Here is a 24,215-nt window from a genome sequence, read left to right as displayed (position 1 = left end):
CATTTCTTGTTCGATTTTTCATTTGATATACTTTTTTGGGGCAGCACAGTTGCCTCACAATCTTTAGTGTGTTGCCATGCGATGAGCTGGTGACTCATCCGGGGTGTACACCGTCTGTTACCCGTAGCCAGCTGGGATAGGCTCCAGCAGACCGGCTGTGACCCACAAACTGGACAAGCGGCTGTACAAGAAACCAGACTGATGGATGGATGCCCTTTAAACATGAACATTTGCCAAACGTTTTGATGTATAATTGATGGAAAGAGTCTGAGATGACATTTGACTTCAGTGGGATAAAAAAAAAAAACTTTTATTGCATATAAAAATGAATTGCATTCAGACACTGAGTGACCTAATTTAAAGTGCCTCATTTGCTTGTGCTGCAGGAGCCTCATTGTAAAGCAAAGGAAACTCGAAAGTGATGCGGAGTATTTTAGAAATGATTGGCGCTGCCTTTGGCTTGATCGCCCGACTTCCCATCCTCTGCTTTGGAACTCTGTCGAAACATAAAAACATGTATAAGTTGAATAGAGATAAAATGACTTCACACATATGTGCTTGATAATAAATATAAGTACATTTGATCTTTCATACATTCAGATTGCTTTGAATAAGCTTGGATAGCTTAGCTTCAAACAAAAATAGGTATTTAGGTAACCTGGCTGTGTATAAAGACACAAAAATACATCCACCAGTAAAACAAACTATCGTATATACATACTGTTTAGTAGTTCACTGCAGAAGTACTGTATGTTAACCTTTAGATGGAATCATGCAAGTGGATTCCCCAGTTTTTATGCAATGTTAACCCTTTCCCGACTGTAGCTTCATGTTATTGATTGATTCCTATCATTGGCTCAGTCATTGCAGGGAAATGAACCAATCAACCAATCGAAACTGCGCTGATATTTCACGCTGGTGTTTCTCAACGCTGCCATCACCTTGGACTTGAAGAGGAGGTTGAGGACGCCCTTAGATCGTCTGTCCGCTGTCCGGTCAGAGGTCCCACAAACCGACAGGCTCTTACTGTCCCTCCGGACCCTGGCAGACTTCACTTCCTCTGCGCCCGCAATCACTGCCAAAGACAGGCCTAACGGCAGAATCAGAGTCTTACAGTCTCGCTGATTTAAAGGAACCCTTTCAGTTGTTCTACTAGTGAAGTCAGTGCTCTGGCAGCACCAGAGGCGCAGCGTGTTTGATCAGGGAGGTCACGCAAGTTCGATTCAGCAGTGCTAATCAGAGGTTGTGCTTTAGCACCAAATATGTCAACTCAGTTCAGCGTGACAGGATTATTCCGGAGCGAAGGAGAAATTATTATTGACTAAATGGATGGAAAAAAAAACCCACAAGTGTTTGATTTGATGTGATTCATAGGGTTAGCTGAGTGGCAGTATCCTATACAGCACTGTGTGGATATGTGTGTGTTTGTTTTCACCTGTAATGGCAGGCAGGGATCTGGAGTTGGCATTGGTCAACGACACATTTCCTACATTTTGCTCAGACAAGTTGGTGTCGCTGCGGAACTCCTGCTTCTTGGAGAGCTAGAGGGAGAAAGAGACTCAAACTCATCTTCGCTCAGCATCCTTTTGCTTTTCAGCCTCATTTTTATAGAACGCCTCCCCCCTCGTCTGTGAACGATCTCCCACTGAAGCTCTTCCTCACCCGTTTACAGTCCAGAGCATTTGCTCTTTCACTCTCCTCTGTGATGAAGATCATGCTGCTCCTTTTCTTCTTCTTCTTACTCTTCCTCAGTCTGACTTCTGCATCACCCACCGTCACCACCATCTCCTCCACTGCACTTGTGCTCACGCTGCCGCTGGAGCGCTGAAGAGTCCAGGAGGTTGGCGACTCGGGCGGGAGGTCTCTGACAGGAGAGAGGAAAGACGCAAGTTGTTTAGAAGATTTGATGTTCCCACACAAGGTTTTCTCTGGGGTGAGATTTTCATGATTCATCTTTACATTTTGAAATCAATTGTAGACTCTAGTTAGGTAATTTTGGTCCCCATTGTATTATTGTCATAAAGTTTATATATCCTGTGGATCCTAAATGCCATACTTTCATTATACTCTCAACACCAAGGTCGGGATTAATCTGTAACCACAAGATACCTGTCTGCATGGAGCCCAGTTGGAGTCCCACATTCAGAACCCTGGATTGAGGAGGTTGAGATGAGGGATTGACGAATGGAAAGCAGCACAGAGCGAGGACGAGTCGACTTCCTGTCATCCAAGTCTGGCTGGAAATAAAGAGTCGTACAATATGCCATCAGATAAAATCTACATATAAGATACAGTGAAACAACCCAAAGCTAGAGAAGTGAGTGTTAATATGAGCATTATCATCATTACTCAGTCTCGTGAGTTGAATCACTCCCGGAGGGTCGAGATAATTTACAGGTTAATGGCCACATTCAGCCTGAGTCAGACTCTCTCAACCCTGTTCTGCTAGTAGAGAAATATAAAGGTAAAATTTAGTTGGAGGCTTTTTATGAGCCATTTGCTCTTTAAAAATTTGCCCAAGTCAGCTCATTTCTGTCTAAGAGCCGGTCTACGTAATTCTCTTATATGTAAGACGACAGGACAGAAAGGCATTCAGGTAAAGGCTCCTCTTACCAAACTTCTCATCGGCCTCTCTCACCCTTTTCTTACCAGCTCTCTTAGGCCATACTCCTTTTCCACCTTCTTCCTCAGCAGCTTGAAACACTCCTCCATTCGCTCATGGAAAGGACGCAAGTCGTCCGTCACTCTCTTCCCATGGAGAGAGATCCCTCCGCCCAATAATGGGATCTAGAGATGCAAATGTTAGGCTGTTAAAACAGTCTTCACTGGCGACTGGTCATCAGAGACTCAGCCAGAAAGGGCTGTGCATACAAATCAAGATAATCATTTTCATATACAGTATTTTTTATTTACTACGCTATGGATACGGCATCGTTATAATCCAAAGAAATACTCCCTAATATTTAAATTCATGTCCTCCATGCTGATAAGATTGAGGTGCGAGTGTGAAGAGCATTTTTGTGGAGCCATGCATGATCTTTATGTTTTTAAAAACACCTGAGATTATGATGGAAGTATGCCTAGTACTGGTATCAATGTTTTACACATGTGTTAAAACACATGGTAAACAACTACGGTACACACGTTTAATGGCGTGTGTGTTATTGTTCTCACTACCTGCCATGCGATGAGGTCCTTGAGGCGCAGCAGTTTGTCTTCGTCTTCATGATGCTGCTGGGAGTATTCTTCAGTAAAAAATGCCTGATAGAGGGATTATCAAAAAGTTATGGCGTGGCTTTTCCACCCACTTTCAAATCACTTTCACAAATAATGCTGTATTTTATAAAGATGAATAATTGTGACGGTGAATGCAAATAATGTTCACTGCTATGAATACAGTGGACTTTAAGATGTTTAACAGCTTTAATGTAATATGGTAGATTTCACAGCATCCAGAAGTTACACTGAATATCATTGTATTCATCATGAGAAATTAATATCATGCTTCAAAACGAAACATTCAGTCATAACAACAAAATAAAATAAAAAGTACTAAGGTGGGGAATCACTGTCAGGCTGCTGTTTAAAATTCCACACACAGTCACAATGAGTGGGAACTGGAAGTGTAACCGGGGACATGCTGAGTATTCACCTCGTCCCACATAATCACAATCATAAGAAGAAATGGAGGGCTGTGGCACGAAAATATTTTCTTTGCAGTTTACCTTTTCATACTTGGCAAAGCCACCCATGACAGCTGGGTCCACGATCCCGTTGAGCAGCATGGACAGAGGGTTGATGGGAAGGCTCCAGTCAGTCTGATATTGGTTGATCATGGTCAAAATCTTCTCATTGGTGGACTCCATAGTCTCTATGGCATTCTCAAGTGGAGACAAGGTCGTCTGGACAGAGTGAGAAACATAGAAAATTGAAGGACGATGGGACCAAGGGGTCGGGGATAAGGGAATTATTCAAGCTACAGTAAAAAATAAAAATAAATAAACTAAAAAAATAATAGGTGTGAATGATTGTCTGTCTGTGCGTGGCCCTCCGATGAACTGGCGGCTTGTCCAGGGTGTGCACTGTCTCTCGCCTGTTGACTTCTGCGATAGTCTCCAGCACGGCCCGCGACCCGGTAACGGACATAGCGGTTTTGAAAACTAATGACTATCGACAAACATAAAGAGGGCGCAGACCTCCGCCAAGCAGCTCATTCCCCTCCTGATTGGATACACACATGGTGATCTGGATCATCATCATCAAGAGGTTACAAATAGTTCTCGGTATCTTTATACACCAACCATGAAAAGCAAAAGTGAATCAGAGTTCAGAGCATTTTTAACTGATTTCTGAATCCCTAAATGGGGTTTTCAATGTTAATATGTTTTCCTGACCTCATTCTGGATCAGACCCAGAGACATTTTGCATGATAGTTCATATCGGACCCCTTTATGACTATGATTTTTGGTGAGTGAATCAAATGCATCTATTTGGACCAAGACCCATCTTCAGATTCTTTTTCATCAAGATTCATGTACCGGTAGGTGTTTTTCTGTAATCCTGCTAAAACACAAACAAACAAACAAACAGACAAATGGCGTCTTAGCAAACGTAAAAAAAGTGAGGATGAAAATGAATCCTATTGGCGATGGTGAGGGACGTTGTTCCACTGAATCTGAACACCAAACACGTACATGTCAATCACGTCTTGGAATCATGCTCTACAGACTCACATGTTTCATGTCAGTAGCCTCAAACCAGCGCAGGATCCCGGGCAGCTTATACACAGTGGTGAAGGTCGTGCGTTCAATCCACATCGACTAAAGCCCGGAGATGAACGGGAGGAAGGATCAGTTAGATACTCATAACAAGATACCACATCAGCAGGTATTAAAGTCCCATTCACAGGAAAGCGTGTCGTGCTTGTTCAGAGGTGGGTTTAAAGACACACAGGCTGGACTCAAATACTACGAACAATGGTAGGGGGTGCAGAGGAGTCCTGTCTGTTTGGTCAGCATATTGCCGGTTGTAGACAAATCACTCTGTGGCTCTTCTTCCTGTCAAACCCCTCCAATCAGCAGTGAGGGGACATTGGTCTGAAGCAGCCCCAGCAAAACCCTCTATTTCAGCCATAGACTCAGGTTCAGTGTCAAACTTGTATGCAACCTTTAAAATTATGTTGAGTAGTTTAAAATGCTGTCAATAAATATATGCTTTGACTAAATTGGGTCGTAGGCCACTAGATTTTTTTCAGGCTGATAACAAGAAGGGAAAAAAAATGTTTATGGTCAAATTCAGTGATATATTTAATTAGTACTTTCATAGACAAAACAAACTTACTGCAAACTCATTGTTTGGGTCCACAGGTCCTTTCCTCACAGGTCTGGAATAGTGAAAACGCTGCACGTAGTTGGACTTGTAAAAGCTGATTTGTTGGAAGACAAAGGAAACAGAAGCGAAAGTCAAACAAAGGACATGGAAAAAAGAAAAACTTCAAAAAAAAGAGTGATGTTGTCAGAAAAGGCTATGCTCCAAAGAATATTTCCTAGATATTCCTGTTTACTTAAAGAACACATGGTGACTTAAAAGAGCTGTGGACTGACTTGATAATCTGGTCAGGAACAGGCTTGTTGTTCAGGCGAGGAGGAATCTCAAGGACTGGCTTCACTGTGAAACACTGGATGTCTGGTTCCGATCACTGAGGAATGAAGCGCTACAGGATGGAGCGCAGCCCTGAGCGCGTGGGAAGGCGGCGCTTCACAGTCGCTGTAAACTACGGATATCGTTTACATTGCCGCTTCCATTTGTTGGTTTGCATTTTGCAGTCTGAAGGATACACTGAAGTGGAGAGTTCCTGATCTCGTCTCCCGGCATGGTGGTGATGTTGAGGCGGACGGCGCTGGGGAACTGGCTCATCAGCTGGTTCTGGAATTCCTCTCTGCGTTCATACTCTTTGCCCCGGTGGATAAACACCTTGTTCTGAAACCATGTAATCAACACTGGAAACTTATTCTGCCCTTTGGTGTCTTTCTTGCACAAAACATAATTGTTTCAGTTACATCCATATTCAATTATTAGTGCATCATTATTTAATAATTAGCCTCAAATCACTGCCCTGTTCCCCTGAAAATGTGCTGTAGACTCCTTTCCAAAGCAGATTAAGAAGGCTAATGAATGAATGAGCTATTAAAAGTGGATTATTGTGCACATTACAGAAATACACACACACAGATCCACAGGATTCCATTGAAGCTCTTCATGTCTCATTCTGCCATGCCGGCGGTGTGTTTGGAAACTTGCCCACTGTAGCTTCGGCTCAGTGCATTTAAGGAAGAACAAAGTTTTAGGACTGATTTGCTCCAGGAAGGGAACTCATTTGTGTTAACTTGTACTCCTACCAAAGTGTTATATATATATATATATATTTAAAATACTATTACTACTGTTTAACTGTAAGAAGAACAAACCCTGAGGAATGGAGGGTAGCTCTGTCCGTAGTAGCCCACGGCAAAGTAGTCCGGCTTTGGCCTCAAGATCTTCATGATGTTCTCATAGAACTTGGCTTGTTTTTCCTGCACAGAGACAGAAGGAGTGTCCAGACTCGCAGGACGAGCAGCTGCAGCCGTGCTACCAGCTACCAGCTCATGTCAATGACAAACTTCCACTCAGCAGAGCTCTCGGACTCTGAGGGGAGGAAATGTGGAAATATATAGATATATAGCGCCCACCATCTAAGAGCAATGCCTGTCGTTTATATAAGCCCATCAATTCCGCATTAGTCGAGCTTGCCACTGCTGCACTCTCACAAAGAGAGACATTTTTCAATCATTGGAAAAAACTGGAAGTCTCTTTGGGCTGGAGGGGGGGAAGAAGAGTCGAGTGAAGGGGAGACGGAGGATAAGGAGGTTCTAAAGGACAAGTTACCATTTGGATGAGGAGGGAATGACCTCTGCTGCCTTGCAAAACCGAGGTGAACAAATAAAGTGTGATATGGGGAAGAGTGTAAAAATGGTGAGTTGAGGCTAAAGCTCCGGTGTCAGGACCTTTGGGGTCATGAGCGCGGTGGAAGTTTCCATTTGTAAGCAAGGCCGCGCTTTATCACTGATCATGCAGGTATGATTTAGCTTCACTGACACCAGTACAGTTTGAGATTTAAGCAAATTGATTACTTTGTGCCATTTACAGACCGAAATGCAGAGTTATATCACAGTTTAGCTGCGTAAGGCCGACTGCCAAACGGTAAATCGAGCACGGCTTCATCAAACAGCCGCTGCTCTAGAAGTGACTTACAGCTCTGCTGCTACGAAAAACCAAAGTGAATAAATTGCCTGAATTATTTTTCTTTTCCTTTAAATATCCCCTTGCACTAAAGAACATTCATAACATCTATTAAGGGAATTGTGGAAAGAATGCCGAGAGGAAAAATGCAGTAGGGAAGGTGAGATCATCATTTTAGTGGAGTCAGCGTTTCGGGTATTACAGACAAAGCTATTTCACACAGAAGACACAGCACGGCGGTTCGAGATAGAGCATTACCAGTCTCTTGCTGAGCAATTCGTAGTCAAAGATCTCATTTTCGTACTGCTCTGCCAACTCCTTGCACAGAGTGATGGCCTCTTCCCACATCTGAACACACAAAGCACAAACACAAGGAAAGACAAGAAGTGTCCTTCGTTACTCCATCTGCTCATAAACTGGCAGCCACCGTCGAGGTGGGAATTCATCTTGTGAACATTTCTGTTTCAAGGTCTCTTGAGAGAGAGGTGGAAATATTTATAGCTGGTTCAAAGAAAACAAAGCACTCATGGAGAACACAAATTGAGCACGACAACATAAGACTCTGAGACCGTCTCGCAAACATTTCAAATCATGACATTACTCTGTGAAGCGTGAAAACAGATCTGACCTTGCCCTTGTCAAAGTAGTCAATGATGGTGTCGTAGAGCGTCTCTTTCAGCTGCCGCTGGGTCTGTGAGCCGTGGGACTCAAACTGGGGGCTGCATATGTCGTCCAACCACTGGAATTGAGCCAGTAGGGGAAAGAAAGACACCAAAGAGAGGCCAAAAAATTAGGCTTCGGGCTTCTTTGCCGGAATGAATAAATATTAATCCAAAACTGAGCTCAAATGAAAACTTGTAGCCCAATGCTCATTTATCATATAAATGAGACAAACGTCCACCACATCCATTACACCCAAGCTAATTTAGGAACCAAACAAAAAGGGACATATTATTGGAACTGTTTTCTATGTGCAGCAACACGAGGCAGGGGGGGCTCTCTGAGACTCTAAGAGTCCCCCCAAAAAAGATATAAGAGATCAATCACACCCTGGCATGTAACACACACTGAATCAATCGCCATAGTGGTCAAGCTACAATGGCTAATATATACCATGCTTCGTGCGTGTGTGTGTGCATGTGTTTTTGTGCAAGTGTCCTACCTTGAGCAGGCGAGAGTGGAGGAGCAGTGTGTATGCCGCCTCAGTGTAATTTTCACCCTCCAAGTGAAGGTCCCTCAGCTTGTAAAGGTATCTGAACACAAACGGATTCACAGAAACACACACACACACACAAACACATGCATACACACATGTACACATACACTTACTGTCACAGATATCAGATTAAATTTAACATGCAACCTTCACTTTGCTCCACTAGATGTCACTGTTTGGCAACTTGAAGACCTGCAGATGGGTTTATAACACATTTATCACCATCTCATTGAATCTGTCTCTTAATCACACACACACACACACCATATACAACACCAAGCTCACAAAAACAATCGTGAAGTTCATGTATTTAATGGATTTACAAGTATTTTGTAGCCCAATAATGTTCTTAAATGCTGATCTAGAGCGAACTGGGACTGTTATTGGTTCTTCCTTGTTTGGGTTCAGACTCCCTCTCGATGGAGAAAATAAAGTAAAGGAGCAGAGGTTGCAAAGTGAACAATCACCTGTATGCCCAGACTTTATGGATGAGATCAGTCATTCCGTCTCGCTGACTCTTACATTCTCTCTCATTGAATTAAAACGTTTAGCTTTTGCACATTTGGATGACATTAGGGATAAAATCATATGCAGCAATCACGTTACTATTTTATGGTCATCTGACACCTCGGCTGCTCTCGAAAACCACTACTATCCACTACTGCCCCTTTGACTGGCGTGACCTTGGGAGACCTTGTAGTGAACCACAAATTGTTCCTGATGGCTGTTCCAGTGTATGAACATATGTATAAATGGCTGAGCCTAGAATTTATATTCCAGAGCACTTTGTACTCTTAGTGTTCTGTGGAGTAGGTCAGGTCCATGCATGGCAATTACTCTTATCACTGAATCGAGATGTGAATAGATGTCTATTTGAATTTATTGGTTGCTACCATTAAACACTGAGCGATTGATTCCATTATTCCCATAATCTACACAGGACAAATGGAGGCATCTGAACAATTACAGAGCGTTGAGCTCATATTCACACATTGAGATAACTAATTAGGTCCATAAAACATAACCAAATATGCACTTTGGGACCTTGCCGTGCCCTCCTCTCACTCCTGCCATCATCCTACATTCCCAGATTGCTCCACTTCTCCCTTCCTTATGCCCATCCCCTCCAGTCAGACAAAGAGCTGATCCTGTGGATTTTGACATTAATTCACTGGGAGTTTTATAATCCCTTGTCAGATTATGGAGTCTCTCTCACACTCACACACACACAGAGAGAGAGAGAGAGACGTGTGGACACACAGTCAGATGTACAGACAACACACACACATTTACAGTATACTATTTAAATTGCTGCACATAAATACCTGATATACATCCCTTCACGATTGATGTCCTTGTAAAAGTTCTGCAAAAACCAGAAAGCAGAATCAGGCTGAGGGTTTGTGTGTGTGCGTGTGTGTGTGTATGTGTGTGTGCACGCATTGGTCAAATGTTTTGAAAATAATTCTGGACTGAGCTGTGCTGTGGCTTAGCTTTCCTGTCATCGGTGTAAACATGGTTGTGTGTGTGTTATGTATGTTAAGCTTCTGATTGCTTGTGTGTATTAATGTGTGGGAATGCATGCATGCACGTTCATTAGTGCAGCATCTTAAACTACGAGTTAATGAAATGTAATGCCATCTAGAGAGGACAGAGGAGTGGAATGAACTGATACGAGCATGAACTCACCCAGAGACAAAAATGCAAAAGAAAAAAATAAAGCCTTCAAGTTGGGTTTGTTTGTTTATTTTGGCAGTGGTCTGATAAATTTTTGTTTGCATGGGTGCATTTTAACTCAGGGAAGCTTAATTTCCCATCGACACGGAGGTCACATGTCTTTCCCCAAAGCAACGCACGATGAGGCGGTTGATCAGTCATCCACAGTCATGTCAATATCCTATATGAGAATATCTGCTATACCAACAAGCTTTTGTGTACAGCTGAAAGTGTCCCCGAAGGGAAAGGTCAAAATGATCAGCGGATACTTTAAGATAATATGCATGTTCAGAATTATATTTGTTGGGGTGTGGGTGGAGTAATGTTTCAAGAGCCCACCAGAGCCCGCCTCCCCGCACATTCAATTTTCTTTAGTTGGCTAGACGAATAAAAGAGAATAACTAGTGGAAAACTGCTTCAGGCTAAAGGACAAATACCACTGCCTAATGCCATCAGCCTCCCCTCCTCAGGGAGGGAACCCCCATTATATAATACATACAGAATCAGATCAACTCAACATTAAATTATCTCACTAAATATTTGTACCTCTAAAATATCTACAAAGTAGAAAACATCAGCAGTGGCATAAAACTAAGTTAGAGGGAATTCAGAGGAGGAGCGCTATGATTTAATCTCCTCTGAAGACGATCGTGCGGTGGTTTGCTTTGATTCCCAACTAAACCCGAGGATACCGCTGGGGAGGACCTGATTCGGAGAAGATTTCAGAACAAGTATGAGGAACAGACAGCAGCTGATGCAATCCGCTGCAAACAGCGATAGACTGGACATGGAAATGAATCTTTTCCTTCAGATTAATTACCAAACAAATTCAATGTGGAGTATATGAATATTTGGCATGAGGATGAGATATAATCTGGGTTTCATGATGGACTCTGCAATCAGGGGTCTCTGGTATGGAAAATATTAACCAAGGTCTCGATGGAGCATACCCCCCCAGTTTACATGAGTATCTCATTTAATAGTTCTCTTATTGGAGGGTGTGCGCTCTGAGAGAAGTTGGTTCTTGCTGCCGCAAGGTAGACTACGTTATTCACAATACACACAAGTGTTAATATACAAAGATTAATGACGACATGCGCTACTTTGACAAAATATAGGAGATTATGAAACAGAGCATTTTGGCAAAACTAAAATCATGATGCTCTTGTGGAGGAAAGTCTTACAGGATCGTCATGCCGTTCCTGCTCATGCACTAGCTGTAGCCATACAGAGAACGCGTGAACGCTTGCGTTGTGCTGACTGCATGTGAAAAGCCCCAAAATGAAAGTACCGGTACATTGGAAGAAGAGGTCAGCGAGTTAAGCCTTCAATGGCAACGGGACGTACCAGGAGGTTGACGGTGCAGCTCATGCGGTTGTTGCGGCTGTCGTCGCTCATCACGGTGCGGTAATCAAGGAGACGAATGAGAAGTCCCTTCACCAAGGCGACAAAGTGTTGCACCTGTGGACTCAGCGTGGGTTTCTCAGCAGCACAGTCCAGCAGGCTGGCAGACATGCAATCACAAGTTAATCTGAGAGATCAGTGACATTTCAAAGTTTTAATGCAGAGGAGAACGCATTTTATCAGTTATTTATAGAGTATGTGGTTAGGTTGGTGTTGCTTCCTGAGCATCGGGGATAGAAATCAAAAGGGTAAAAAAGAACCTGAGCCATAGTGGGAAGGTGTGTGGAGATGATTGTGTCCCACTGACGGTTATCTAGAGTCTAGACTATGCTCTGACCATGTGTGCTGCTTATTGGAAGGCACAGACCACCTGCCTCAGCTTGAGTTTGGAATGCTTCAGACCAGTGATCTGGAATACCTCATTTCAAGTGTGATAAATATCTAAGGTCTTGTTTCCTGCACCATAACTGCAGGATTTGAACATAAAATATCCCTGCTAAAGATTGCACATGTACTTTTGGCATTTGAGAGGTAGCCTTGTAGAATGTATGTATTCTGTGCATTTCATTTGAAACTATATTGCAGAGAGTTTCTTGTCTGCACTTGTGTTGTTGATTTATCTTGCACTCCTGACTGTAAGCCAAGTTTCCTGTCTGCGATAATGAACGACTAAACTGAACAGAAGCAAAGTTAACTTTTGAGGATGAGCGTGCAAGCTTACATGGTCTCCAGTAGTTGCATGTATCGCTCGTCTCCTCCTCCACCCTCTACCTCGTGGTCCAGTTTCAGAATGATCTCATTCTCAAACTGCAGAGAGAGAGAGAGAGAGTAAAGTTGTCTCATATTTTTATTTACGTACACAAATGCAAATCTTCTCATAACTATGACTGCATTCTGTTTGCATGATGCTCTACCTTGTGGAAGTTTCCGAAGTGGCCATTCTCACAAACGATCATGTCAAAGAAGATAGGAATGGTGGCCCGACGCAGCTCCTCTTCTGGAATTAAAGTCATCTCCAGGATGGGCCCCACCATGCCAGGGATGAAACAGATCTTATGAGTACCTGGATGACCCACCCACAAAATGAGAAAGAGAGGCAAAATCATATCTGACTCATCTCCAACGGTCACCTGTTCCAACAGGTCTGCCTCCAATATTCGAACTTTGTATATATATTTTTTCCTTTCGGCAGTAGCTCATCTTCAGAATACATTTGAATGTAAAATTTGTGGAAGACTGATATATTATATTACACTGTAATGGTACTGACAACACCTTCATGATCCGGCTGCACTGATAACAAACTGAATGAAAGTGAAGACACCCCTTCATCCAAATACATATACATACATATATATATATATAAAACCTATTTCCGTACCTAGTTTGTACCACATATCACGTATAGCAAAGCCAATGAGCCTTCTCATATCTCCGTATCTGAAATGAGAAGTGAGAGAAGCACACAAAAACAAAAAGGGAAAACACATTGTTTAATTTGGAAACAAAAGCTGGATCAATACCACCATGTTGCCGTCACAACTTGAAAAGTGCAGCTGACAAGATAATGCTGCTCTAATCTGCCCAAGCAGAGCTAAATTGGATGCCTATCTACGGGCAGTAGATGCAAACTGCAGAAGATCATAAATCACTGAGAGTTTCAATAGAAAAATAGAATGAATGTGCGGTAATTATGGAAATTATATGGCCTCTCTCTCTCACTTGGCCAGAATCTTGTTCCTCTTAGTTGGTGAGAAATTCTGAAGTTGCAGGGATTCCTGGGTAATAAAAGCCACAGCCAAGTGGAAGTAGTTGTTCCATAACTAGACGGGGTCACAGAGAGAAATCCACGTTGAACGCAGTACGAGACAAAGCATGCACGTGTAGATAGAGAAACTTACCTGCACCTCAAAATCCTCATTATTGAGGAACTTTTGGTTCATGGTGTCTGCGTAGGTATTGATGGCTCGCAGGAACACTCTGACAGAATACAGCAACAAATCCAATCCATGTCAAATGAAACTGCAACCAGCGTGACAAAACACAGCTAACTGCTGAGAATGCACACATAATAAATAAAAGAACCATGACGGAAAAAGTACGAAAGAAAGAAGAATCTGTCGGTGACCATGAATGCCAGTTACTTGTAGTTTGCCTCGGAGTTCAAGCTTCGACTGCTGCTGCATAGCTTCTGACTGTACAACCGCTATTTCAAAGAAAGCTGTAATATTACGTCAGATTTAAAGATCTGCCACAATGACAGAGCATGACGCCGACTTCACACGGCACGCAGGTGCAGCAGCGAGGCGTGACTGTGCATTTCTTAAATGAAGCAGAAATCTGTGCCGTCTTTCAACCCCAGCACCTTCTATCTGTCATCATTATCCAGAGTCGACAGCCACACCTTCTCCCTCGCCTCCTTTTGTTGTCTTTCTCCCTCTCTCTCTCTCTCTGCATGCATGTCTCTTTTCCACCGCCGGACTGCAGACTCCTTATCAGTCTGTCCTCTCTGTGCTACCTTCACTTGTGCTGATATGCCTCTTCTCTTCCTCTCGCACAGCTGTCGCCTCGAGCTTACATCACAAAAATATGTTTTGCTTTTGCTTCATCAGGTCACACACACACACACACACACACACACACACACACACACATCTGTATATGTATGTTCACACTTGTATGGTACCTGTTCTGTACCATGATCATGGCCATCCAGTCAGAGGGATACACATGTTTCCCAATCAGGTCCTTGAAAAGTAGGAATGATTCCATCAGGAAATCCTGCAGTGAAAATATTAAGAGAGAGAGTGTAACTATCTTCACTCAGTACAGATTTAAAAAAGTGTCTCTGTGTGTGTGTGTTGCCTACCACAAGATCTGAGGTCCCACAGAACGTTTCTATGTACGTAGCATAGTGCCGATCCTCCATCTGACTGAGGATTGCTGTCATGCATGCTACGACTCTGGACTACACAGATAAAGTAAAGAGAGAGAGAGAGAGAGAGAGACACGCCATCACTGTTCAACCACCATGCAGCTGCCCTGAAATTGATTGCTATAACTCTCAAACCAAAGTCATTCAAATATATTCAGGTAATCTGGGGGTGTGCTTTCTGAAGTCCGCGTGAAAGGAAACGGCTCCAGTCATCTGGTAATTTGAAACATAATTTAAGACCAAACAACAGCGACATCCTGACACCACCTACTTTACCTGGAGTGAAAGTGTTGCTGTCGGAGAAGGGAACATTGTCGTGTTATTTGGAAAGTGCAACAAGCCACTTCGCCAACATTACTCGCACATAACTCTAATTATAGGGAACAAATGTAACCATGGGACACATATGAAAACATCAACAATATGAATCGCTAACGTATGCAAGCAAAAATATTGTTTAATACAGACATACAAATATACAGCCATAGAAATATGCATATACAAACACACAAACAACTGTGTGAGCACAAACACAACCAGAGAACGAGAGATAGAAAACTAAACTAAAGGACAGATTCTGTCTGTGAAAGCAAGACAGATAGTCTGAATACGGCTTTAGACATATTTATAAATGCACTTACGGTGGTTAACAGAAACGGCTGGAGCTGAGTGAAACTAAAATTCAGGGTTTTGTTAAACTCATTAGAGACTCATTAGAGGGAGAGAAGAAAGTGAGGAGTGAAGGTCAAAAACCAAACTGAGGACCAGAGAGAATAGAAACAACCGATGGTATGAATGTAAAAATAGTGTGCATATATTACAATCCTTAATCAATCAAACAATTCAAGTGCTAAAATATGAATTAGTACAAGCAGTGTAATCTAATGAAACCACTTCCATCTCGTCCGTCGACTCCACCGATCTGACATCTGACCTCTGTGTCACTGGATTCTACTCTCTTCCTGTCCAGCTAACAAAATGACCACCTGGAAACCTGAAACGAACCGCAGTGAGCTGTTATTTTTGGTCTTCTGGTACGATCAACATTGGCTGATCGTTCTCTCTGTTGTGCTTAATTACTGTAATGAAGCTCACAAAGTCTCCAGAGTAGCAGATGCCCGTGTGTCTGCCAGGGTTCCAATGAAATCCTCCTCCAGAGCCGGCAGCAGAATGGGAAACACGAAGACAGCAATGGAGGATGACGGATGACTAATTGGTGATGAAAGATGAATGTCATCTGATGTGGTGACAGCGTCACCTGACCAAAATGAACATTGTGTGTGTGTGTGTGTGCGTGTGTGCTTCCCTGCATATTAATAATAAAACATTCTAAGCCACACATAGACATGTTTGTCTATGTTCAGGATGGTGTATATTATTTGGATGCATAGCCACCCCCATCCTTTAATCAGCCGTCTCCATGCAGTGCAATCAAACCAGAGAACCTGTCAGCCCACTCCCTTCTTTAATATCTCTTTCCTTCTCCCCCTCTTGCTCTTCATTCATATTCAGTGTTGAACTTAAGCAATGAATAAGTCCTGCAAGTAGCAGTCACTAAAATGAATTGTTAAATTTACTTAAGCAAAACAGACAAGGCACTTAAATCTGAGTACAGAAATGTGAAATATAGAAAAATAGAAAACACCATAATTGCGTAGTGAGAGACTGATACTGTGACAGATGTACTCAGGAGCTCTACTCCTTCTCCTCACTTGTACTGCCGGCCCTGTTGCTGCTGTTGCCATTTTGCACTACTGCCTGTGATTCTCACTCTCTCTGTGTGTATATATATTGTTTCTTAAGAGAGAGAATTTAGTTTGTTATGATGTGTGCCTTAAGCCGTGGGCCTTCTCACGATTTTATTATGCTCGCATAATGACAATAAAGTATCTTGAATCTTGAATCTACTTCCGGGTGTGAAATGGTTAATCAGTAACAAGATTATGAAGACAAACTAACTGACTAACTAACTACTCTTTTGGAATTAGGTTTCACATTTGCTGTGTTTATATGTTGGAGTCTAACACATCACAACAATCTAAAACACACAAATTCATGATGATCCAGGAGCAAAATATCAAAGCATCAACTGTCTTCACATTCTAATGTGTTTCATTAACACGTTGCATTACGCGCAAAGACACAAGTGACGTGTTGGAATATCAATAAAACTATTGATTGCAGTGAGAGTGGGTTTATGGGGGGGTGGAGTGTGTGTGTGTGAGAGAGAGAGAGGGGGGGGGTGGTGTCTGGACTTGATGCAATACCGTTACACAACAGCAAAGAGATTAGTGACAAAACGGGACACAGATGCTGCGAGGTCTGGGATTTCTCGCCCTTCCTCTTCCTCCTCCCCCTCCTCCTCCTCATCCTCCTCCTCCATACTTTGCTTTTCCCCCATTTATCTACCCAGACTGTCACTCTGGACACTGTCATTAATAATCCATTAACAGCTTTAATTTCAGAGTTGCATCACAGTGATGAACATGCACCTGCGTAACAGCAAATGTAAGCCTCGTTAGGGACAATGGAACGTTCATGTCAGTCTGCAGTGTCTCCCCACAGGCAGCAGCGTCATGATGCATTCACTGTGCTCAGTTAATCCCTGGAGGTCCTGGGGGGGGGGGGGGGGGGGGGGGGGGGGGGGTCAGTACAAAGTCCTCACTGCAAAAGTCATCTAAACACTCGTTGGCAGTTAAAGCAGAGCATTTGGTTATTCCCGGTTTGTGAAGATGCTATCTTGTGTAAAAAGCAGTCAAATAGAACCGGATTACGTTTCTTACCTTTTAAAGTATTAAAGTATTACTTTAACAGTTGGTGGGACCATGCGCCAACTCTGAATAGAAACTAGTATCTGTGCAAGCATTTGCTCCAACAATGAATGATACATAATATATGCAAGGATAGCTGGGCGTGGGAACAACCGTACACATGTTTACATTTGTTTTGATGCTGTATTATTTGGGTGAGCAACAGGGAGTTATTAAAGGTGACTAGTGGGAAGTCGGTAGCTAATTCAAAGATGATGACACAAACTGGAGACACAGTAAAAGTGCTTAGAAATAGATCATGTTCTAAAGAAAGAAAGGCAGCGTGGACAACGGTCTTCTGTGCTTTATGATCTCAAAGTTGTAGCAGATTCATGATTAAAAACAAAAACACTCTGCTGAGCTGCGGCTGAAATTAATGTCCGGGGTGCCTGGGTTTGGCCGCCTCTCTGTGGCCTCGTCTGATGACCTGCTATCTGCCAGTAATGATCCTCCGTACCCCTCACATAAAAGACAAAAATGCTGGGTCTCTGAGGGTGCAGCTCTCAAAGCTGACCTACATCAATAACAGCTGCCGTTGTGTAATTAGCCTCGTGTAAATTCTTCACTGTTGTCTTAGCCTTATTAATTCTTGCTCACATCATTTCCACGGAGGCCAAGGCGAGCGGTGTAGAGAACATTACACCTAAATCTTTTCACCGTCGAGCAGCAGCCCTTCCTGCCTTCTTGCTTGCGGCTCTTCTGTTGTTATCACTCCCTCCTCTGCCATAACCCCAGATTGGAAGATAGGTGTGCCGGGAGCTGTCTCAGTGATTGTAGCACCCAAACCTTTTATCGTCAGATAAGCAGCACAATGATATCCCCCCCTGAAGCTCACCAACCTTTTCTGCAACAAACAATTGGTCAAAGCGAGGACATACTTTTAAATTAAACTTTCAATTGAGAGAAAGACTGTGCCAATTTTTTTTTCTTTCAAAATGGGCATCAACTCCCTTTATGTCCCCCAAAATTGAATTCTTTCTTTAATTATCCCAAAGAGATACCCTGTGTGATAAATAGTTCAACACAATTGATGCTATGAAATATAATTAACACATAATTCACTCTAAATGAAGACAGAGCATTAAAGCATTAATGTTCACAGTGCTAATTTGAATAATTAAGGTGTGAGGGTTTAATCTGTGTAAGAGGCACAAAGAAATGCTTCTGGCACGTTGGACAATTGTCTCTCGTGAGTATATGGGGGGGGGGGTTCAGGTATATGTGGGTAATTTTGGCAACTATTCTGGTGGTCTTGAGTATGAAAGGGCAAATATCCAAGATTTTTAGCCCGTTTTGAAGACAAGAATATAAAAAGTCAGGGAGCAAAACATTTTGATAATAATGACAACTCAATATCAGCTCAGGTTTCCAGCATTTATTTCGGGCCCATATTCTGGCTTTCTCCAAAGCATGGCTTCCTCGACTCTCTTTCGTCCTTTGATGGCTTCTCCCTGAGGTGGAACGTCATTACTCTGCTCTCAACTGTGATGCTTCACCACTTTGTAAAAATGGAACATCCAGAAAACACCGTCTCACTGGTTGCCTACAGCTTTCCTTGCTGTACAGACACACACTCATCTCTGACGCCTCTTCTCTTATAAACAAACACACACACACACACACACAGTTGTACTTGTTTTTCCCACACTTGGAGGCTGAGGGGAGAGGAAGTTGAGGGGGATGAAATAGACGAATTGTGCAGAGGTGTAATTAGAGCTCTGCATTTGTCAGGGTGATGTGACTGCGTGTTCATCTGAGGCAGAGAGGGAGAAACAACATGGGTGTGTATACACATGTAAACATGGACACTATTGTTTAGAAAGCAGATCATTGCGTCCGAGGACAGGGGAGGAGACATAATTACATGTTTGTAATTGCAAGGTCCAAATTGTAATTACTAAGACTGTCTCATTCATGGTGTATATTTGTGTTCACCGCTCTACTGTTTTTCTAAGGACTTCTGCACCATGTCTGCTTATGTAATGTGCACAAATTTACACGGTCACACACACACCCGTCTTTGCTTGTCTCACCAGAGGTCAATTGAAACACAATGCGATGTGAGCCAACCATTTTGCAGCAGGGACATGCATTGCTGGGTATTTTTGAGATGCTACTCAGAGAATGCAAGCACACACACACACCCACAGACACACACACTCAACCTTATTTCTCAGAAGTTCTACATCTATTTTGTAATTACTAATTCTGGCATCAAACTTACCATTATTTAATTAAAACTAGTCCAAGTCTGACTTAAAACTCAAAATGCTAAGCTTGCCTAAAAAATAAGTTAATAAATACTCCCGTCTTTCCTGACGCATGACCAATGAGGAAATTAGTTTAACCTCCCAGAGTGCCCTGAAGACAAAAAGTGTTTCAACCAAAGCTTTAAGCTTAATTAGAATCTGAAGTTAGGTAGCATTTAATCTCAGTTTCTCTATAATTCATCTCACTTTGTGTCTCAAAGAAGAAGTGAACATCCTCAGGTGGAATGAATAAGAGTAGAGGAATAATGCAAATGTGGTGGAGGGAGGGTGGGAGGAGGCTGCGAGATGAAGATGAAATAAGGGGAAAGAATGGCAAGCGATGCTAAAGTGGGGCAAAGGCACAGGAGCACAGTGACAAAAAAAAAAAGATAACAGGAGGAGAGGCGCCCCCTTAGAGAGAAAGCGACAGAACAGGACAGACAGGAGGACAGGCAGACAGACAGGGGTAACGGTAGAGTCACACACAGAGAGAGCAAAACCGAGAGTCGGTTTCTGTGTGTGGTCTGTTTGGGTTCTGGCTCGACTCCAGAGAGGAGATGCTTTCATGCTCCAAAAGTTACACTGAGCCTGTACCACCATGCCAGGGTCAGTGCACACACACACACACACATGCACACGCCAGGGCATGGCATTGGATTACCCTGTAAAAAGACAGAAATAGAGGCTGAGATAATAAAAGACAGTGACAGTGATAGTAAAGTTAAAGACTATAAAAGATCAATAGCGCGGAAGTCGGTACAAAAAACTGGAGCGAGTATTAGAAGATGGAAAGAACAGTACTGAAACTGAAAGAGGGAGAGAGAGAGGTAGATGGAGGGAGGGAGGGGGGAGGATCACTGTGCTCTGCGAGCATGCAAGGATCAGCAGCATCAGAGGAGACGGATGGAGCGGTAGAGAACAAGTCTGGTGAGAGTGCTATTGAGGACTAAAGGACTAAGACATGAGAGAGAGACACCGAGAACAGATGGGAGCAGGAGCATGCAGACCAAAAAGGAGAATAAGAAAAGGTAAGTGCTGGAGAAAAGGATGCAAGACAAAACATAAGACCATGCCCAGACAGCAAGCGTGTGCATTTCAGGCGGACAATTAAATCCGGAAATGTTTTCTTCTTTTGGTGAAGGCGCTCTGTAATTTCCTCACAGGTATTTTTTCTAGTTGTAGCCAACAGCAGCTCATTCAGGATTCAAGGTACTGGGCAGAATACCAATGGACGTAATAAAGATTGTATAGAAGGAAGTACCAAGTGAGCAATAATTTGAACGCCGCTAATGACAAAAAGCAGCAGCCTGCTGGCTTTAATAAGTACAAGCAGGAAAACTACTTAGAGCAACAATACATGCCTGTTTGTTCCAAAAACGCGTGTGAACACAGAATCAAAACTAAGAGTGGATCCATGCTGTCCCTTTTTACACTGTAATATTATTCGATTAAAGAATGACGTTCTGTGCGCTGAAGAACAGAACCTTCACATGTGTGGAGTGTTTGCAGTGTTTCTTCATCATATTAGTCTTTCTTGCCTGTGACAAATCTTTCTGCTGATTTACTTATGTATGAGTGTGCGTTGCCTAAACCAATCAGAACAGCTTCTGTAGCTTTAGTATGGGATTATACTCCAATAACCCGTTTCCTATACACTAATTCTGCTCCTGCGTGTGTTTGTGTGTGTGTGTGTCGGAGGGAGGTATGAATATATGCGGGTATGCTACAACAGTGCGGATAAACGTGACCCGTGCACTTAGCTCTTACACAACATTTATATCTAACTGTGTTACACTAAAATATGTTTCTTAGTACAGACAAATATATCAATGAATATAAAGCTGAGCAGCATTTTCTATTTTATTTAATTTGATTATTGGCTATTTTCCCACTGAAACAATTTCATATTTGAAATATGTATTAGGTCACAGTAATAGAGAATGGCAGAGACATGGAACCAGCTGAGAAAGTGCAGAACCAGAACCAGGTTCCGTCTATTAGATTCTATGCACCTGTCAAAGGCATAATGTTCCATCAACACTAGAAAGAAATGCATTCACCACCGCAGAAATGCTGCTCTGGTGTTCAGACACAAGGAATGAAGTGTTATTGCATAATTTGGCTAAAGACAGAAAGTGATGTCACCTGTAGTGAAAGCTGCGGTTAATTAAAACATTGATTTCCTGTGTATCACGGTGAGGAATTCTAACAGGATTGTATTGTGAACTCTCTTCTGATTGCTCAGGTTGAGTGACACTGGAGTTGATGAAGTTTTGTAATTGTATATTCAACATTTTGAATATATATTATAATAGATTTATTTTTGGCACAGGCACTTTGCTTACCCCAATAAGCCTAAAACAAAATCAGCATGTCAGGGCTACTGGAAGAGTATTTATGTGAATTGAGTCCTATGGATCCCCTTCACAAATAAATATAAGGTCCTAAAACAATTTCCACCTTCTAACATAAAATAGATTTTCTTTTTCCCCACATTGCCAGCTCATCACGGGGCCACTGAGAGAAAGACAACCACACACACACACACCACACACACACACACACACTCAGGAAAGGAAACTAGAGAACTCAGAGAAAACCCACACGGACATGGGGAGAACATACAAACTCCGCACAGATAGGACTGGAACCCGCAGTGAGGCGGCAGTGCTGACCACTACGCCACCGTGCCGCCCTAGTCTTTGATTATTTACGTTTTATGTGTGGAAGTGCAAATTAACGCAACACTTGTCCATCAAGCTTTGCCTAAATTGGTCAGCAATAATTTTCCTTTCAACGCCGAACTTGCCTATCGGGCTTACAAAGCTACTAGCCAGGTTCCCGCATGCAAAATCCAAATGAGGCCCTGGTCTACTGCGGAGGGCTAATAATGAATAAAGCAAGGCCTGGTTTAATGAACACTATGAAACGCTGTTTCCAAATATATGTGCACACGCTAAACCAGCATGGGCTCTCAGTGTTGGCTTAAATTACTTGTCTTATCTACCTCACTGTGAGCTCCAGGAAATTAACACTAAACTCAGAATCCCGATCCTCATTCATGTTGAGAGCAAAGTGAAATATTCATAAGGATGGCACCAACAGTGAGCCAGACTGGAGCCCACATTTACCCACGAGCAGAGGGCGCAACAGTCTGCAGAACAATGTTCCCAAGTTTGGAATCCGAAAATATGCACACTGCATTTTTAATAATGTAATACCACATTTACATGAACAATTTATTTTATCTTTCTCGCCTTGGCTGTGCATGACAACAATGAAGGAACAATTTGTTGGTGCATCACACCTTACGTGCAACTTTGATGAGACAAAGCGATGCTTCAAAGAGCCACACTTGTGCTGCTTTTGCTGAATTGCTTCCTTTTTGTGATGCATACATTTCTCTCTGTGCCTTCTGACTCTTCGGTGGAGATACTGTTTAAAGTGCTCTGCCCCTGAAGATACACTTGCGGCCAATTAAAGCGCAAAACAGGCTGCAGAGAGCGGAAGAAGCTTCATTTTCGCCTTGACGATCGCTATTGGATCCTTCCAATAGCGATCGTGATAAATGTTATACCATGAGGACAAAATAAAGCTTGTGACCAATTATTAAAGTAAAATAAAAATGATCAAATGGGCATGCATCTGCAATGCAGCACGCTATTAATTCACATGCAGAAATGAACCAAATCCAAATAGATTTTACTGTTGTTGAAAATACTGATGCAGTTTATACTCATGACGTGAATCTTAATTTCACATTAGAAGTCAAACAGAACCTGGCTTTTATTTCTAAAGCCAAACGTCTTCTGAGGAAGGATTCAAACTAATTCCAATGGCTTTCTTCTTATCATCACATCCTTCCAGGTGAAACTGTGAGGACTGTAATGAGCTGATGGTTCCAGCCGACCTGTCTGACAGACATCTGCTGATTATCAGCAGTCATTTTCAGGGAAGAGATCTTAATCGGAAAGCTCTCATTCTTACCGAGCAAATCGTGGTAGCAACTTTTGCTAACATCGCTCCATCGTCCTCCTGCATTTAAATACTCATCAACAGATGCCTGAGAAAGTTGTCCTGAAAGTCTGTTTCATCTTGTGTTACCACAATACACACCCATAGAATAGTAAAATAGTAAAAACAGAGAATGTTTTCCATAATAATTCAAAGTCACAGGGGAGTGCATTCAAGGGCAGAGCCTTTTTCTGCCAAGTACCATTGTTGTAATAAATAGTGATGAATTCTGGCATTTAGTGCTCCAGACAGAATAGTCTGTTAAATTACAGTTTTAATGGTTTGTATAATCTAAAAAAGAGTGATAATGATACATAAAAGTTCCTGAAACGGTATGTAAAATGTTAAATACACAATCAGATAAGTTTTATTTTGTTGCTTTGAGCCCAGAGCAAAGGGGGGGGGGAGATAACTACACTACCCAAAATGCAGTGGGTGGCTTGTCTCAATGGATGGAGATAAAGTGCTGTGTTTGTTCTGCTGTGGTGATGAGTGGGTGAGAGACAGTGAGTGAGAAGTAAAGCCAATCTCACTTTCCCCAAAACGCAAGCAGGGCCCGTCAATGGGCTGCTGACAAATGAGCTTCACCTTGA

The 24,215-nt window shown here is 42.5% G+C and overlaps 1 protein-coding gene across 1 annotated transcript in view; it reads right to left on the bottom strand.

The window, feature by feature from the left end:
- Positions 1-248: 248 nt before the first annotated feature.
- Positions 249-24,215, bottom strand: part of dock2-like (dedicator of cytokinesis protein 2) — a 67,517-nt gene continuing 43,550 nt past the window's right edge. The window contains exons 27-51 of the mRNA XM_068740507.1: positions 14,484-14,582; positions 14,301-14,395; positions 13,516-13,594; positions 13,337-13,437; positions 12,996-13,054; positions 12,529-12,677; positions 12,336-12,421; positions 11,558-11,714; positions 9,820-9,860; positions 8,441-8,531; positions 7,907-8,017; positions 7,537-7,626; positions 6,468-6,572; positions 5,838-5,979; positions 5,604-5,685; positions 5,341-5,425; positions 4,734-4,820; positions 3,726-3,902; positions 3,178-3,261; positions 2,650-2,787; positions 2,110-2,237; positions 1,663-1,864; positions 1,436-1,541; positions 942-1,090; positions 249-496 (exon numbers count right to left, since the gene is read on the bottom strand). Of these exons, the coding sequence (XP_068596608.1) occupies positions 434-496; positions 942-1,090; positions 1,436-1,541; positions 1,663-1,864; positions 2,110-2,237; positions 2,650-2,787; positions 3,178-3,261; positions 3,726-3,902; positions 4,734-4,820; positions 5,341-5,425; positions 5,604-5,685; positions 5,838-5,979; positions 6,468-6,572; positions 7,537-7,626; positions 7,907-8,017; positions 8,441-8,531; positions 9,820-9,860; positions 11,558-11,714; positions 12,336-12,421; positions 12,529-12,677; positions 12,996-13,054; positions 13,337-13,437; positions 13,516-13,594; positions 14,301-14,395; positions 14,484-14,582 (2,706 nt within the window). The 3' untranslated portion in view covers positions 249-433. The remainder of the gene's footprint in view (positions 497-941; positions 1,091-1,435; positions 1,542-1,662; positions 1,865-2,109; positions 2,238-2,649; positions 2,788-3,177; positions 3,262-3,725; positions 3,903-4,733; positions 4,821-5,340; positions 5,426-5,603; positions 5,686-5,837; positions 5,980-6,467; positions 6,573-7,536; positions 7,627-7,906; positions 8,018-8,440; positions 8,532-9,819; positions 9,861-11,557; positions 11,715-12,335; positions 12,422-12,528; positions 12,678-12,995; positions 13,055-13,336; positions 13,438-13,515; positions 13,595-14,300; positions 14,396-14,483; positions 14,583-24,215) is intronic.

The sequence above is a fragment of the Brachionichthys hirsutus genome, chromosome 6, assembly GCF_040956055.1.
Source record: "Brachionichthys hirsutus isolate HB-005 chromosome 6, CSIRO-AGI_Bhir_v1, whole genome shotgun sequence".
In the NCBI taxonomy this organism is placed as follows: Eukaryota; Metazoa; Chordata; class Actinopteri; order Lophiiformes; family Brachionichthyidae; genus Brachionichthys; species Brachionichthys hirsutus.
The sequence above is the reverse complement of the archived record's forward strand: the minus strand, read 5'-3'. Positions and strand labels throughout refer to the sequence as shown.